General features: G+C 48.3%; 1 protein-coding gene across 1 annotated transcript in view; it reads right to left on the reverse strand.

Moving 5' to 3' along the window:
- Positions 1–3,182: 3,182 nt before the first annotated feature.
- The window catches only part of ITIH6 (inter-alpha-trypsin inhibitor heavy chain family member 6), a 31,682-nt gene continuing 16,790 nt past the window's right edge, over positions 3,183–18,074 (reverse strand). Inside the window, exons 7-13 of the mRNA XM_059679750.1 lie at positions 14,537–14,708; positions 11,758–13,824; positions 9,057–9,149; positions 7,504–7,539; positions 7,209–7,322; positions 4,300–4,677; positions 3,183–3,394 (exon numbers count right to left, since the gene is read on the reverse strand). Of these exons, the coding sequence (XP_059535733.1) occupies positions 3,183–3,394; positions 4,300–4,677; positions 7,209–7,322; positions 7,504–7,539; positions 9,057–9,149; positions 11,758–13,824; positions 14,537–14,708 (3,072 nt within the window). The remainder of the gene's footprint in view (positions 3,395–4,299; positions 4,678–7,208; positions 7,323–7,503; positions 7,540–9,056; positions 9,150–11,757; positions 13,825–14,536; positions 14,709–18,074) is intronic.

Below are 18,074 nucleotides of genomic sequence, written 5' to 3' on the forward strand. Positions count from 1 at the left end.
ATCCCTGTATGTTCTGATATCTGGTCTAGTGTCCATGTGTGTTAAATGTTGGTATGTGTCAGTGTCTCTGTGGATGTTAGTGTCTGCCTGTTTCCGAATGGCTGTGTGTATCTTAATATCTGCACCAGCAAGTTTTTGGTTGTGTTCCAATGTCTGCATATTTCAGTCTCCCAAGGTTTTTGTGTCCCAATGTCTGTGTTCTGGTGTCTGTGGTTTCCATTGTTTATTGTGGTCCAGTATCTGCATGTCCTTGGCCCCCATTAGTCTGTGAGTTTGTGTCCCATTCTTTATGAATTCCTGTGTTGTACATCCTATTAGTCTATGTGTTTCAGTGTCTGTGTATCCCCATCTCTGGGTGTCCCTCAGTCTCTGTTTATATTACCCTGCTTCTATGTCCTCATCTCTGTGTGCCCCTTATCTCTGTGTTTTAGTGCCTTATGCATCTTGTCCTTTAATGTACTTGAGTGTTTGCACATCCTGAGCCTCTGCAATCTACTGTCTGTGTCTCCCTGTCTCAGTGTGCCCATGGATCTTTGTGTCTCATTGTCTGGGCATGCAATGAGCCTCTGTGTTCAAGTGTTTGTGCATCCCTTTTTTTGCATCACTGAGTTTTTGTGTCTTCCTGATACTTTACAAGTCCTTGAATCTTTGCATGTTCCTGTGTCTTTGCATGTGATCTAATGTCTTTGCATCCTGTGTCTGGGTGTTCCTATCTCTATACTTCCCCAAGTTTTTGCATATCCCTGAACCTTGGTGATCCAGTTTAAGTGTATCCCAAAGTCTCTGTATTCCTGTGTATGGGTACCTTTTTCTGAGCATCTGTATTTGTGTCTGTGCTCATGAACCCACATATGCCTTCTTCCATGTGCCCTTTGTTGGTGAGTTCTTGAGTCTGTCTCTGGGACTTTGCTCTCCATGTCTGTGATTTGGTATTTATCTCACTTCTCCATTTAGTTTTCCCAGATTTTGACAGTGTCTTTGTATTATTGTTTCTTTAGTTGCTGTGGCTGTGTCTCAAGTTGTTCTGTTACTCAATAACCCTTTCTCCTTTTTAGCCCTTGATATTTTTCTCTGGGTCCCCATTACTGTGTTCTTGTTCCTATGAGTCTCTTTGTCAGGGTGTCTCTCTGCATCTGTTTCTTTTTCTGTCTGGCTCTGTCCCTGGCTTTGTTTTGAACTGACTCACCACCTCTGTGTCCCCATCTCTGTTTGTGTCTGGTATTGGGATCCACATCTTTTTATTTTAGAGCCACTATCTCTGTGTTCCTGTGTCTGATTCACAGTTCCCATCCTTTCATTTTCATTTGTAGCTTTGGTTGCCTGTTTGTGTGTCTCTATTTCTGGGTGTGCCCAGGTATATCTAGATTCCGTGTCTTTGCATCCCTGCTTTTCTGGATAGATTTCCTTGTCACTGTGTCTCTGACCATTTGCTTATGTTCTGTGTATCTGTTTCTATGTGTCTATCTTGATCCTACCAGATGTGTCCCTGTGTTTCTGTTCTTATGTCTAGCTTGTATCCAAATGACTGTATTTGTGGATCCACATACCCATTTCTACTTTTTCTAGGAGCTCTGTCTCTGAATTCCTGTGTCCCTGCCACAGTGTCCCCATTATACCTGGAATCCACTTGCCTGTCCTTATGTCTCTGTTACTTTGTCTGACCCCCATCTCTTTGCTGGTTTTTGTCACTGTTCACGTATCTGCATACCCATGTCTTTGTCACTGGATCTCTAAATATATAAATCTGTGCTGTTGTCTCATTCTTAGTGTGTTTCTCTGCATGTGACTGTGTCCTTGAGTCTTTGTCACCAAGTATGGGTCTGTGTAATGTCTGTTTCTACATACTTGTAGGTCTCTGGCCCTGTGTTCTCTTCTCATCCCCAACACCATATACACAAGTCAGCATGTCAGTGTATCTGTGTGTTTCTACTTCTTTCTCCTTGGTGTCTTGGACTATGGTCTTGACTGATGCCTCCTGGTTACCTTTGTCTTTATGTACTGCTGTGTGTCTTGACACTTCTGCTCCTGTGTCTGGATCTCTGTGCATATGTATCTCTTAGTTTGTATGTTGTTATGTTTCAGTGTCTTCATAATAGTCATTGTGTGCCTATCCCTGGTGGTCTTGTTTTTGTCTCCCTGCCTCTCTGTGACAGGGATAGCACCTCAAAATGGGGATATATAGGCCTAGCAAGAGAACTCTGGGTTTATGTCCCTGATGCTCTCACTCTGGCTCCCTGTCCCCCTCTTTGTATGCCTATGTTTCCCTATGTCTATACTCTTAGTTTTGAGATCCTTATGCCTTGTGTTTCTGAATGTCTCTACCACAGTTTCTCCATCTGTGTCTGTGTCCTTGTTGGTGTCCTTGTGTGTGATCCTGTCTTTAGTTGTATGTATGTGTGCGTGTGTCTCCTGCTGTGTCATTGGTTCCTTTTTGTTCATTCATCCATCCATTCATTCAGCAAATATTTACTAAGTACCTATTATGTGCCAAGCACTGAGGATACATAGATGATTCAGAAAAGGTCCTTGCCCTCAAAGAGCTCACAGTCTAAGTCAGGGATCCGGACAAGTAAACTGATAATTACTACATAGTATGATAAATGCTATGAGCTTGGATGGGATGGGGTGAGCTTTAGGAACATAGACGGGGACTGAATTCAATCCAGAGAGGGGCTAGGGAAGGCCTTCTAGAGAAGATGACAACTAAGACTTGAAGGATGTGTAAAATCCACCTACATGAAGACAAGGAACAGGGTCTCATGCAGAAAGAAAAACACATGCAAAGGCCCAGTGGTGGGAGAGAACATGGTTTGTTAAGGGAACCCCAAGAGCCTTAAATATACCAGGGGAGCCAGAGAAGGTTGTGAGTAGGGCCAGCTGCTCTGTCAATTTTTTGTTTCAAGAAAGTCATCTCTAAAGCTGGTGTGGAGTATGGATTGAAGAGAGTGGACACTGGAGACAGGAAGAACTGTGAGGAGGCAAGAGTCCCTAAGTCTCTAGGTCCATAGATACGCATGTCTGTGTGTGTTTGTATGTCTTTGTATATGTGTCACTTAGTGCATGTGTATGTGTGCTTCCCTGTGTGTGTCTTCATGCTCCTAGGTCTTGTTTCTGGCTCACCCCTTGCCCTGGCCTCTGAGTCTCCCAAATTCAGGTCTCCTGGTGCTGGGGTTCAGGGGCCATCACAGGACATAGGCAAGGTAGGGGCGGCCCAGCAGCTGTTGTACATGAGAGCGGTTCACTAGCCAGCAGGAAGACCAGCGGGGCAGCAGCCTTGGTGAGTCCTTTAGCAGCTTCTTGCCTAGAACCACAGGCACATCTGGGCCTTGGTGCCTCCGCAGGAATGGCCCCGTAGACCCTGCCACCAGTTGGATGTCTGCGTGCTGGAACTGCCCTGAGGGAGGAAGGTGCAGAACCAGTCAGGGCACTGGCCTGAGTCCCCACTGAGAACTCTGAAAAGATCCTAATGCAGGAAATCTGAAGGAAAAGAGGGAGGGATGAGGGGAAGCAAAGGCCTGGAGGAGGGAAGAGGCTGGACGTTGTGGGAAATGAGCAACCAAATGGGACAGGAGTGTATTATGGAAGGAGTGTATCAAGGCAGCAGAAGAGGAATAGTCAGGTGTGGAGGCAGAGAGGGCAGATTGGAGGGAAGGACAGGAGAGGAGTGGGGAGGCCCAGAGGAAGTAAGAATATATGTCCAACCCAGCATCACTGCCCAAACTCTTTGGTGTGGGCCTCTGCTCAGGTTCTGCCAATGTCTTCTGACCTACAGTCTGACTTCCTGCAGTCCCTCTTCACAGAAATCCCAGAAGGATCTTTGTTGCACTCATATCTGACTGTATCTTTCTCCTGCTTATAACTTTTTATAGTTCCCCACTGTCTTCAGGATAAATCCAAACTCCTCATCCGGGCATTCTGCTCTGACCACTCAGGCTCCATTTCTTCTAACCTCCATTCCTTTCCTCTACCACTTTTGGTCAGCCTTTTGGACTATGGGTCTCTCTCCTCCAGGGGATTTTTCTTTGGCTCTAAGGCTGGGCAAGGTGCTCCACTCTGGGTTCCTCCATTGCCTTGGTCTGCTTTATATCAGTACTGATAGGTCCTGAGATCACTATCCAGATCTGGGTCTGTATTCTTCCCAGGCCAGGAGCTCCCCAAGGGTAGACCTTGGCTCTGTTTTTCTTTGTAGTTGAGGGGCGGGGAGGGCAGGGTCCTGGGTGCTCACTGGCCTTTCACCTTGGCAGAGTCTCTCTTGGGACTGGTACTCCCTGGCCCTTCTCAGCCTCAGCAAACACTTACCCAGCAGGCCACGGGCTAAGGGGCTAAGGCCTGAGCCATTGACCACATAGAACCCCAGATGGGGTAGTTGCAGGCTGTTGGGGTGCCTGTAGCGGTGCCGGAGGATTAGGAACTCGAGGTGGCGCCCAAGGCGGAGGGTGAGGCGGGCTGCAGCAGCCACGTGGAGCTCCAGCTGGGACCTCTTCAGCAGGGCAGGCTGGTCCCAGGACAGAAGCAAGGTACCCTCGCCTTGCACCGATATGGAATTGCGAGTGATGTTGATAGTGTAGGCCCGGGGTTTGTCTGTGGTGACTGTGATGATCTGAAAGTAGGTACGGATCTGGTCCCTGTGGCCTGGCCTTGGTGGTGCCCCCAGCAGCTGTCCATGCACATGCAGCCCTGGAGAGAGAAGAGTCCGTGCCTGGAGCGTGGTCTTTCACATAGTCATTTATTTGGTCACCCACAGCTCAGACAGGGCCCAGGGCCCTGATTTGTGGTTAGAGAGCTAGCTCCTGGGGAAAGTGCTTCTACCACAGCCCTTCCAGCTGCTCCTTCCTGTACAATGCATGGGCATAATTGTAGCTTGCACATGTTCACCCCAGTGGGGTTGTTTGCACACATGTGTTTGCTTCTGAGTGTGTAAATTTATGTCTGATTATGTTTACACTAGAGGCCCGGTGCACAAAAATTTGTGCACTTGGGGGGGAAGGGGGGTCCCTCAGCCCAGCCTGTGCCCTCTCGCAGTCTGGGACCCCTCAGGAGATAACGACCTGCTGGCTTAGGCCTGCTCCCGGGTGACAGAGGGCAGGCCCAATCCCTAGGTGCAGCCCCTGGTTGGGCTCAGAGCAGGGCTGATTGGGGAGTTGGGGTGCCGCCCCCTGTCATGCACAGAGCAGGGCGGATCAGGAGGCTGCGATGCCACCCTCAGTCATGCTCTGGGTAGGGCCGATTGGGGGCTTGGGGCACCGCCCCCTGTCACCCTCAAGGCAGGGTCAATGGGGAGGTTGTGGCGCCACCCCCTGTCACGCACAGAGCAGGGCCAATCAGGGGGTTGGGGCGCTGCCCCCTGTCACTCACAGAGCAGGGCCCATCAGGGGGGTTGGGGCTCCGTACCCTGTCATGCACAGAGCAGGGTTGATCAGGGGGTTGGGGAGCTCCCACCTGTCACACACAGAGTAGGGCCAATTGGGGAGTTGGGGCACTGCCCCCTGTCACACACAGAGCAGGGCAGATCAGGGGGTTGGGACACTGCCACTGTCACACCCAGGGCAGGGCCGATGGGGAGGTTATGGCTCTACCCCGTCACACACAGAGCAGGGCCCGTGGGGGGGGGGGTTGGGGCACCACACCCTGTCACACACAGAGCAGGGCCGATCAGGTGGTAGGGGCGCCACACCCTGTCACACACAGAGCCGCAGGGCTATCAGGGGGTTGGGGAGCTCCCCCTATCAGGCACAGAGCAGGGCTGATCAGGGGTTTGGGCACCTTCCCCTGTCAGGAACAGAGCAGGGTGGATAGGGAGGTTGTGGCCCCGCCCCCTGTCACACACAGAGCAGCAGGGCGATCAGGGGGTTTGGGCGCTGCCCCCTGTCACGCTGATCCCAGTGCTGGGAGGCATATTACCCTTTTACTATATAGGATAGAGGCCTGGTGCACGGGTGGGGGCTGGCTGGTTTGCCCTGAAGGGTGTCCTGGATCAGGGTGGGGGTCCCCACTGGGGTGCCTGGCCAGCCTGGATGAGGGAATGATGGCTGTTTGCAGCTGGTCACACACCCTTCAGGGTGGGGGTCCCCACTGGGGTGCCTGGCCAGTCTGGGTGAGGGGCTGAGGGCTGTTTTCAGGCTGGCGGGTGACTGAAGCTCCCAACTGCTCCTTATTTATTTTTATTTTTTTTTATTCTAGGCCAGCTTTAGCTCTGAGGCTTGGCTCCAGCTCTTAGGCCTCCGCTGCTGAAAGCAGGTATCTGGTTTGTTTGGGTTCTATAATCGAAACACTGTATCAACTCCAGCTCTGAGATCCTGGCTGGCTGAAAGCAGGTTTCTGGGGTTTTGTTTAGCTTCTATATTTGTAACAATATTTCAAACTGCAAGCTCAGAGGCCGGCAAGGCAGGCGGGGAACATTGGAGTCCTCCATCACTGAAGCAAGCAAGCCTCATGTTCGCTTCAAGCTGTCTGGCTGCCGGCCGCCATCTTGGCCGGCAGTTAATTTTGCCCTGATTAGCCAATGGGAAGGGTAGCGGACGTACGGCTAATTACTATGTTTCTCTTTTATTAGATAGGATGGGTATCTCTGGACCTACCAGTACATCTGTACATATTTGGGGAAGGTGCTATGTTAGATTATCTATTTTTTTTTGGTTGTGTGTTTATGTGTGTCTCTGGATATGTTAGTGCTATATGTCTTGGTGAATAGTTTATGTTGTGTGTGCCTGGTTGTGTGTTGGTAGATACTGATGTGTATCTGGGTGTGTCATGGTGAGTATTTGTGTGCATTGGTGTGTTTTGTATGTCTAGAGTAGCAGAGTATGTGTGCCTGTGAGTGTTGAATTCCTGAGTATTGGGATGAATCTGGGGTATCAGTGCATGTATGTCTGAGTGTGCTGATGTTTGTGTCATTGTGTATATCTGAGCATGTATTGTATGTCAATGTGGATCTGGGTACATAGTTGTATGTTACTGTGTGTGGGTATGGAGGATGTCAAAATATGTGTCTGGGTTTATATTTGTGTGAGTTTACTGTGTGCCCTAGTGTATGTATATACATATATGTGAGTGTGTTGATGTTAGAATACATTTATGTGTGTTTTCATTTGTCTGGGTTTTACTTGTGCTATGTGTTTGTAAGGATTAGTCCAAAGATGTCTGGGGGTGTTGGACTTGAGTATATCTGACTATGGTGTTATATGGAGTGGAGTCCTTGGGGCTCTCACCTGCCTTTGGGTCATCTATGAGCTGTAGCAGGTCCCCTGGGCGCCCATCCAGTGTGAAGCATATTCTCTCTTCTGAACGTGGGATGTGGACCACAAAGTGGGGGTCACCATCCACTGCAAGGCAGGAGACAAAATTCTGAGATTATGGCCTTAGAAGTAATGGGTGGGGGGAGAGGACAAGGGAGAGGAGGGGAATGTAGGAGGCCATGTCTATATCCCAAGAGAAAGCCCAGCCCCATATTCGGTGCACAAGCTATCCTATACTCACACAGTACAGTGGCAGTGGCTGGCTTACCTGAGGATGAGAAGGTGAAGATGCTTGGTAACATGCCTGCAAAGGAGAGGAGGACTGTGTTGGTAAGAGACTGATCTATCAAATTTCTAGGAACTCTGGAACACTCTGGCCTCTCAGTCATCTCCTCCCAGATACGGGTCAAATTCCTGAGCTTACATTTAAGTCTTTTCTGGAATCTAGCCCCTGTCTAGCTCTTCGCTCTTCTCTTTATGCTCCAGCCCAACTGAACTATTCTTATGCATGTCCTGCCTGCTCTTGCTAGTGACCCATTGCTTTTGTTTTCCTCTACTGGAATGTTTTCTTTTCCTTAGCTACCAAGGATCCATTTCTAGTTATCTTTCCAGGCCAACTCAAATGCTATTTTCTCTTACTCTCTGCCTGGTAGGTAGAATCCTAAGATGGCACCCAAGATTCCCCAGTTTACACACCCTGTGAAATCTCCAGGACTGTGATATGATGATATATCACTCCCATAAAAAGGTTATGTTGCCAGAACCGGTTTGGCTCAGTGGATAGAGCGTCGGCCTGCAGACTGAAAGGTCCCAGGTTCGATTCCGGTCAAGGGCATGTACCTGGGTTGCGGGCACATCCCCAGTAGGAGATGTGCAGGAGGCAGCTGATCGATGTTTCTCTCTCATTGATGTTTCTAACTATCTCTCTCCCTTCCTCTCTGTAAAAAATCAATAAAATATATATATTTTTTAAAAAAGGTTATGTTATGTGGTTCAGTTGACCTTAAAATACGAAGATTATCCAGATGGGCCTAACCTAATCACATGAGCCCTTTAAATATGGGTCAGAGAAGTCAGAGAGATTTGAAGTATGAGAAAGATTTGACATGAGATTCTCCATGGCTGTATTTAAAGATGGAGGGGACCATGTGGCTAGAAATGCAGAAGAGCTCTAGGACACGAAAGTGCTCCAGGTGGCCTCTAGAAGCTGAGAGTGACTTCCAATCAACAGCCAGCAAGCAGACAGGGATCTCAGTCCTACAAGCACTAGGAATTGAATTTTTCCAACAACCTGAATGCACTTGGTAGATGAGAACTTAATCTGATAGACACCTTTATTTCCATTTTTGAGACCCTAAGCCAGTGATGGCGAACCTATGACACGTGTGTCAGAGGTGACACGTGAACTCATTTTTTTGGTTGGTTTTTCTTTGTTAAATGGCATTTAAATATATAAAATAAATATCAAAAATATAAATCTTTGTTTTACTATGGTTGCAGATATCAAAAAATTTCTATATGTGACACGGCACCAGAGTTAAGTTAGGGTTTTTCAAAATGCTGACACGCCGAGCTCAAAAGGTTCGCCATCACTGCCCTAAGCAGAGAATCCAACTAACCTGTGCCCAGACTTCTAACATACAAAACTGTGAGATAATTAAAGGGTGTTGCTTGAAGTTACTAAGTTTGTGGTAATTTGTTAAGCAGCAATGGAAAACTAATGCATTGCCTCTCCTCTGGACTCACACAATGCCTATGAGAATGCTAACTAAATGGAAATGAAAGCTTAGGGATCTTTGTCAAGTGGAGTTCCTTGTTCACCTTTGGCTAGCCCTGCAGAGCTCCCCTGAGATTCCATGCTGCCTCCAGGTCCTCCCAGGATCTCTTCAGAATTGCCTTCCCAATGTGGATTTCCTGCCAAGTGCAAAAGAAATGGAATACATTTTTCACACTCTTAAGGCAAAGATGCTCTGGACCTACCAAAGGGCATACTTGCATTCTGATTAGGAGTGTCCTCATTGGCTTTCCAATTTGACTGGCATATTGCCAAGACTAGGACCTTATGCTCTCCACAGCATCATAGTCTTTCAAGCTCATTTATGCTCAAAATTCTTCCTCATAGCACTCATTCATTCATTCAGGCACTGTTTAGGCATCAGGGATATAGTGGTAAATGAGGTAGTCATGATTTTTGACCTGATGAAGTTCATATTTTAATCAGGGAGACAGACATAAGTGAAATAATAATTATCAATGGTGATATCCTATCTATACTAATAAAAGAGAAAAATGGTAATTGGCGTACGATGATACCCTTTTCATTGGCTAATCAGGGCTATATGCAAATTAACTGTCAACTAAGATTGGCAGTTAACTGCCAACAAGATGGCGGTTAATTTGCATATGTAGGCACAATGCAGGGAGGCGAAAGGGAAAGCAGGAAGAAGCCTCCTGCCACTGACAGTGATCGGAAACCCAGGGGGGAGCTAAGAGCTGGGGGGCAGGGCAAAGGCGGCCCTGGGGCCGCCTTTGCCCTGCTCCCCAGCCATGATCGGAGAATCAGGTGCCTTTTCCGCCCTGGCCAGTGATAGCAGGAAGGTAGGGGTGGAGCCAGCGATGGGAGCTGGGCACGGTCGAAGCTGGCAGTCCCAGGAGCTAGGGGTCCCTTGCCTGGGCCTAAAGCGGAGCCCACGATCACGGGGCCGCTGCAGCTGCGGGTCCCCGCTGCCCGGGCCGGACGCCTAGGCCAGAGGCGTCAGGCCTGGGCAAGGGGCCGATCCTGCGATTGGAGGGTGATGGAGGTCAATGCCTGAGGGCTTCCCAGTATGTGAGAGGGGGCAGGCTGGGCTGAGGGGCACTCCCCCCCGCCCCCCACCCCCACCCCCACACCCAGTGCACGAATTTCGTGCACCAGGCCCCTAGTATATAATAAAGAGCTAATATGCTAATTAGACCAAACAGCTGAACGACCATCTGGAAGGTCCCAGACGAAGCTGGGGCTGTGAGAGCCCACCAGGGCTGCAAGGCTGCAAGGGCCGGCCAAGGCTGTAAGGGGCTGTGAGGGCCAAGCCCCTTGCACGAGTTCTGTGCATTGGGTCTCTAGTATACTATAACAAATAATAGAGTGATTGGGGTAGTTACCAGATACTTGCCATAGTCTGGGGTGGTGGGATGGGTGGAAAGGACATCTGAGTTGAGATCAAAGTCATGAGCTGGAGTGTGAGTAGCAACAGAAAAGATGAGGGTGGTAGGAAGGGGACAGGGCAAGACAGGTCAGAGAGATTATCAAGCAGAGGGAACAGCTTGAAAGAGGTCCCTGAGTGGAGGTGCAAGTGGGAGCAGGGGCCATTGGAGGGCCAGAGAGGAGGCCAGTGGGGCTAGAGCTCAGAGAGTGAGTGGGAGAAGGTGAGGTCAGAGAGGTATGGGGTAGAGAGAAGGCCATGAAGTCCATAAATAGGACTTTGGGCTTCATTCTAGGTGTGAAGGGAAAATCTTAGGGGGTTAACTAGGGAAGGGAAATGAAGTAATCTATGTGTTAAAAGATCTGTTTGGCTGCTGTGGGAGAATGGCTAAGAGTTTCTCTAAAGAGAGCAGGGAGGCCAGTAAGGAGGCTGGAATAGTTGTCTAGGTGAGACACAATGGTATTCTGTCCTACAGTAGTGATCGTCGGGGTAGTGAAAAGTGGGTGCATTGGCAAATATATTAGAGGTAACATTGTCAGTAACTGAACATGGATGAGATGTTGGGAGGGGGTGGTGGTGAGGGAGAGGAGCATGTCAAAGATGTCATGCCCAAATTTGTGTCCCTGTGACTTACTGCACCCCCAAGTGATTCTAATCCTGCCCTATAAGGTCACCCAGGAATGTCACTCCTCTCAAGAAAGCAGAATAGTGGAGTGGTGAAGCACATTCAGTCTGGGACCAGATTATGTAAATTCAAATCTCTTACTATCAGTGTGACATGGAGCAAGTTACTTCACCTCTCTGTGCTTCAGTTTCCACAGGTGTGAAATGCAGATACTAAGAATTTATTGTGAGGATTAAATGAGGGACTAAAGTAGAGCTCAAAATGTTAAGTGTTATTATTTCACAGTTTTGGGGAAATTTAAAGATAATTGTCATCATCTTCCCTAATTTTTATACCCCTTTCATTAAACAGTGCTGTTCACACAACACAAAAGAACTAATCAGACCTTCCTTGCCCAGTGATGCTCCCATTTATAACCCCACACCCTCCCCTACTTGGAAAGCATGAGCAGTTGTTTTTTCCAACACAGCAAATGTCAAAGCCCCAGCTTGTTTCTGTTTAGCCTCCTTAGTTTTAACATCCCTTCCCTCCTAGGGCCTCATTCTATGCTTATGTGCTGAGGCCCAGAGAAGCTAAGTAGCTGGTTCAAAGTTTCAAAATAAGCAAGCAGCTGTACTATCACTGGAATCTGCACAAGTCTTGCACACTCCTAATTCCTGGTGCTCTCCATTCAGACCTCCCTCTCATGACTTTCCCTCTTGCCCATGACACTCACCATTTTCGTCAGGAGTGAGGAAGGTATAGAAAGCCGGTGGGTTCAAGGACTCCACAAACTTGGACTCCACCATTGACTCAGACAGTAGCTCCAGTTCCTCAGGGAGAATGAGCAGGCTGACTGCCTCAGGGAGGGTGCTAGAAGGCAGCAAGACTGGCAGGTTTGGGGGGCTGCCTTCTGGCATAAGCTTGGAGCTGTTGGGTAGACCCATTGTTGGTACTCCTGACACAGATGGTCCCAGAATTTCCCCTGTGCTTTGGGGCCCTGACAGCAGGCCATGCTGATGCAAGAGCCTTCCAGGGGGCAGCAGAGAGGGCAGTGTGGGGTGAAAGGGAGTAGGGATGGGTTCTCCAAGGACAGGGGTTGTTGTGTTACTGCTGGGGCTTGTGGGATTTGAGATTGTACTTGGGACTGTGCTTAGGCTCTGAGGAGGTGGGGGCCTGGGTCTGACAGGTCTGGAGGGTAATGGGGTTTTGGGTTTATTGGGGATTGGTGTCCTAGGTTTAGAAAGCAATAAGCCTGGGGAAGTTTGATGAGGTGGGACACTAGGTTTAAGAGGTGATGGGACTTTAGGTGTCTTGGGTAAGAGGATCCCAGGGCTAGGGTATGACAGGTTGCTTAGGGTCTTGGGAACAGGAACCTTTGGTCTGGTGTGTGGTGGGTATTTGGGGATCTGAAGTGTGGAGACACCAGGCCTGGGCCGTGGCAGATTTTTGGGTGACTGTGATGTGAGTACCTTAGGCTGGGGGTGTGAGGTGGCATCCAGTTTAGGTTGTGATGGAGCACCAGGTTTGGAATGCAATGAAGTGACATGTTTCATAGTGCCAACTTTGGACTGGAATGGGGTTCCAGGATTCATAGGTGGAACTTGTGTCTCAGAAATTATGGGTAATAGTGTCCCAGGATTCTGGTGAGGTGGAATGCTGGGCTTCATAAGCACAAAGGCATCAGAATTTGAGGGCACAAGGGCAGCAGGTTTTGTCCTGAGAGTTGGCTGAGCCAAGGTGCCAGAATTGTGTTGTGCTGGAATTTTGGGCCTTGGGTGTGCTGGGGTGGATACGGAACTAAGGCTTTGACCCAGGGGCTCCAAATCCCTGGAACTGCCCATCTTCTTTGTAGAGGTAGTAGTTGAGGATAAGTAAAACTTTGAGTTCACAAGCCTTGATTTGGGAGAGATCTTGGGCACCAAGGTTGGCCGGGCTGTGCCTGCTCCTAGGCCATGTCTGCTGGTGGAAGAGGGCATGATGGTTCCTGGCCCAGTTGTGGTGGAAGTCTGTCTTCTGGCCTTGTCACTGGCCTCCTTGGGCTGCACTATGACCAATGAAGTCAGAGGTGTGACAAAGTTGTATTCAAGGGACAGGTTGAGGACTTTGGCAGCCAACAAGTGGCGAGTGGTGGTGTCACGGGCTCGGAAGCGTGCCTCCAGCAGTTCTCCAATGGTGACATAGGCCCAGAGGCGGCGGATGAAGTGGGCTACATTGGGGGCTGGTTCACCTGGGCAACCAAAGGCCTTCTGGCTGCTGTTGGTGGCCACCTCACTGTGGCGGGCCACGAGAAGCTGACCTTTGGGGCCACGGGCTGCCAGGTGGATGCCCAATTCCTGCTCACCTGGCTGCACCAGGCCTGCCACCACCAGCTCTGAGCCACCAAAGTAGTTGGGGAAAAGAGCCCAAGGGGAGGCCCCAACCAAGCCGCCCAGGTAGTCCAGACGCACATCTGCCAGCAGAGGCATGGAGATCTCCTCATAGAGGCCCTGCAGCTGTAGGGCTGCATCGGTGTCTTCGTATATGCGCCGGGCTGCTCCTCGATTCTCCAGGGACAGGCGACGTAGCAGTGGGAAGTCAGCATCATCCCCAAAGGCCAAGCTGAAAAGGGCCACTCTGTTGTCCAGTGCCTGACGGACATTGGAGAGGATCACACTGGGAGTCGTCACACCAGCGGTGGGCTCCCCGTCTGTCAGGAAGATGATGAGAGGGATCCTCCCCACACTGGAGCCCCTCCCAGGCTCCTGGTTGCTATGGTTCAGCACTGAAGCAGCTGCCAGCAGAGCTGTGTTGATGTCGGTCCCTAATTGGGGAGCAGACTGTGAGACCATCTTTTCTAGTTACTTCTACCCCTATTGCAGACACACTAGACACCTCACCAATTTCCTAGTCATATCACCTGATCTTTGCTCAAACTCTTTCTACTGTTTATCCTTCCCGAGTCCCCACCTCTGCACAGGCTTCCTGACAGTGGACAGTGGGGCACGCATGTCCTTGGCTTTTCTCACTCCCTATCTCAGACTGTGCTTTGCCTGTTTCTAGGAGGGGATGTTTCATTCTCTAGTCAGATTGGCAGCTCCTCAAGGACAGTACCCCACACTTCCAGGGCAAGAAAGGGCCGAATTGACAGGAAGCGATGATGGGTGGGGAAACTTCAGTAATTGTTTGAGAAACAATTGATCAAAAGCCAGAATCAGGACAGCAACTTACTCAAAGGCTTGGAAATAAATATCTGGATTATTGATTAAAAAAAACACACAACTCTTAGCAAGTTCTATGTGCTTTAAAGAACAGGAAACTTAGATTTAAAGGGGGAATATGCTCTAAAACAAATGGTGAAATCAGCTGTGCTATTTCCACTAGGAAAAGAAACCCAGAGGCACTTATTTGTGTAAAATGTAATGATATCCCGGGCACTGTGAGAGGTGAGGTGGATGGGGGAATGAAAGGAGCACTTTAAGAATTTCCCACATCACCACAGCCTGTCCATTCGGGTGGGTAGGTCTAATACTTACAACCATCAGCTTCCATGTGGCCCAGGTAGTCCTTGGCACTGTGTACATTCTGGATGGTGGCCTGGATGGAGCCTCCAGCTTTCCAGACACTAACCGTGTCAGAAAAGGAGATGATGTTGAAGTAGTCGTTGGCCCGCAGGTCACCAAGAATCACATTCATGGCCTTTTTAGTCTGTGGGATATGGACAAAGTGAAGGAGATGGACCAAGACTTGAGGTCTTGCTCAAGTTTGAAAGGCTCTTTGTGTACAGGGTACTAAGATCTAGGACTCTCTGATCCCAACATCCTGTGGGTATAGGATTCTCAGATCAAAATGCTCTATAGGCTCTATGGCCCAAAACCCAGAACAACACTATCCAATGGCAACTTCTAGCCATGTGGAGTCTTTAAAAATGTAAATGTAAGTTAGTTAAAACCAAAGAAAAATTTTATAATTCTGTTAGTTTTTTTTTCACTTGCAGTAGCCATATTTCAAGTGGCCAGTGGTTACTGTACTGGAAACTTCAGAATTTTAAAATAATTCCATCATCAAGAAGGTTCTATTGGACAGTGGTGGTCTGGAAGGTTCAAGCTCTATGCTTCCAGAGACTTAGGATTCATGTGTTCTATGGACCCCATGACCCAGAATTCAATGATTCCAGGGCCCTAAAGTTTTTTTTTTTTCTTCCTCTTCCTTCCTTCCTTTTATTTATTTATTTTTTTTAATTAAATCTTTATTGTTCAGATTATTACATTTGTTCCTCTTTTTTTTCCCCCCCATAACTCCCCTCCTCCCAGTTCCCGCCCCACCCTCCGCCCTCACTCCCCACCCACTGTCCTCATCCATAGGTCCACGATTTTTGTCCAGTCTCTTCCCACATCTCCCACACCCCTTTCCCCCCCAAGAATAGTCAGTCCATTCCCTTTCTATGTCCCTGATTCTATTATAATCAACAGTTCATTCTGTTCATCAGATTATTTATTCACTTGATTCTTAGATTCACTTGTTGATAGATGCATATTTGTTGTTCATAATTTGTATCTTTACCTTTTTCTTCCTCTTCCTCTTCTTAAAGGATACCTTTCAGCATTTCATATAATCCTGGTTTGGTGGTGATGAACTCCTTTAGCTTTTCCTTATCTGTGAAGCTCTTTATCTGACCTTCAATTCTGAATGACAGCTTTGCTGGATAAAGTAATCTTGGTTGTAGGTTCTTGGTATTCATCACTTTGAATATTTCTTGCCACTCCCTTCTGGCCTGCAAAGTTTCTGTTGAGAAATCAGCTGACAGTCGTATGGGTATTCCCTTGTAGGTAACTGAGTTTCTTTCTCTTGCTGTTTTTAAGATTCTCTCTTTATCTTTTGCTCTTGGCATTTTAATTATGATGTGTCTTGGTGTGGTCCTCTTTGGATTCCTTTTGTTTGGGGTTCTCCGCGCTTCTTGGACCTGTAAGTCCATTTCTTTCACCAGGTGGGGGAAGTTTTCTGTCATTATTTCTTCAAATAGGTTTTCAATATCTTGCTCTCTCTCATCTTCTGGCACCCCTATAATTCTGATGTTGGTACGCTTGAAGCTGTCCCAGAGGCTCCTTACACTATCCTCGCATTTTTGGATTCTTTTTTCATTTTGCTTTTCCGGTTGGATGTTTTTTGCTTCCCCGCATTTCAAATCATTGACTTGATTCTTGCGCTCCTCTGGTCTGCTGTCGGGCGTCTGTATAATATTCGTTATTTCAGTCCGTGTATGCTTAATTTCTAGTTGGTTCCCCAATATAAGATCGAGGGTCTTATTAGTTTTCGTGTAGATCTCATTAAGTTTATCGGCAGCTTCTAAACAGTTCTTGAGAGACCTTAAAAGTGTGGTTCTGAACTCTATATCTTCCTTTGACAATTTTGTCCTGTTTCTTTGTCTCCGCATTTTGTTATGCTTCCTTGGTGCACCCCCTAGTGGTCTTTGTTCACAGTCTTATAGTTAAATCTTGATTGTTGTAGCTAATTCCAGGGAGGGTTTGACCTCCAGGCCAAGTGGCTATGAGAATCAGCTGTGTCAGCAGTGAGAGAACTTCTGTCCTCTAGGGAGGTGCTAATCTAGCCTTTGCCTGAGGCTATCCGGCAAATGCCTCTGTGCAGGGCTTGGGCGGGGCAGGTCGCACAGGATCAACAGGGTGGGTCGGAGAGAGCAGTTATGGCGGCTCTCAGTCCTGTCCCCAGGGGCTCTGCCTCTCTGAGTCCCAGCACCCCCTGCAAAGCTGGGAGAGAAAGCTGCATTCGCTCTGACCGAAGCCAGACAGTCCCGCTTCTCCTGTTTGAGTCTGGGTCCCTAAAGACTCGCCCGGATCTGGTGCTCAGAGTCTGCGACTCCCTCCCGATTGAAAACAACAACCGCGCCCTCCGCTGCCAGCCCGCTCCGCGCACTCCGCACCTCAGAATTTGACTTCAGCACTGCGCCTCCTCTGAGTGTCCGTGTGCGTTTCTCTTTCCTCCTAGTTGTAGGACTTCCACTCAGCCAGCGTTCCTGGGGTTCTGGGTGATGTCCCTTCCGTTTTTTGGTTTCACTTTTGAAGTAGTTGTTCAAAGCAGCAAACTCCGGCGTTAACCTATGCCGCCATCTTGGTTCTCTCAGGGCCCTAAAGTTTAAGAGCTCTGTGATTCCAGGTCTTTATAGCTGTCTTTCAATGACCTTGCATGCTTGGTTCTGTTTCATCTAATCTGTTCTTCTACCTCACCCTCTCTTTCTTCCAGTCTGGTCCTTTCACCAGCCCCCAGATGACCCAAATTCTATTTTGTCTCCACAACTGTTGCTCTCGTTGTGTCCTTTAGACAGCAGACCTTCCCACTTCCCCTTTACTTATTCATATTTTCACTGTTCCTTCAGTTGCTCCTTCTCTGGGCAGCCCTTCTTTGAATGCTTATTCTGACCCATGCCATTCACACCCAGCCATTCTTTTTCTCAGGCTGTTTACTGACTATTTTATGTGGAATATTATCATTCTCCATCCAGATATTGAGCCCTCTGAGAACAAGGCTTAGAATACTTCTTCCTCTTGGCTCCCTTCTCATGACACTACTTAGCATAGGGCTAGGCCCATAAGAATTGGGAACTGTGTTTTTAACTAGCTCTGAAGTCTATAGGGGGTTCAGTAAATAGGGCATGTGGGTTCTAGTATTAGGTACCATTTATAGGATACTTCTATGTTCAAGGAACTGTGAAAAATGCTTTAATTGCATCAGCTCATTTAATCCTCACAGCAACACAATGAAGAAGATACTAATATTACCCTCATTTTACAGGTGATGACACTGAGGCTCAGTAAACAGGGTAAATAGGTTCAAGTCTATAGGAAGTTCAGTAAATAGGGTATGTGGGTTCTTACGATGCTGGACAGTGGCAGTGAGCCACAGTTCCCAGTCAGCAACACAATCATGAGGGTAAGCAACAGACACTCTACAGTATTTTTTTGGATATTGTGTGTTGTGCTTTCACATCCCATCGTGTCACAAAAGGTCAGTCTATGTCATCTGATTCTGGTGAGAAGAAGATGAGGAAGGCAATTACTC

The sequence above is a fragment of the Myotis daubentonii genome, chromosome X (assembly GCF_963259705.1).
Source record: "Myotis daubentonii chromosome X, mMyoDau2.1, whole genome shotgun sequence".
Classification (NCBI taxonomy): domain Eukaryota; kingdom Metazoa; phylum Chordata; class Mammalia; order Chiroptera; family Vespertilionidae; genus Myotis; species Myotis daubentonii.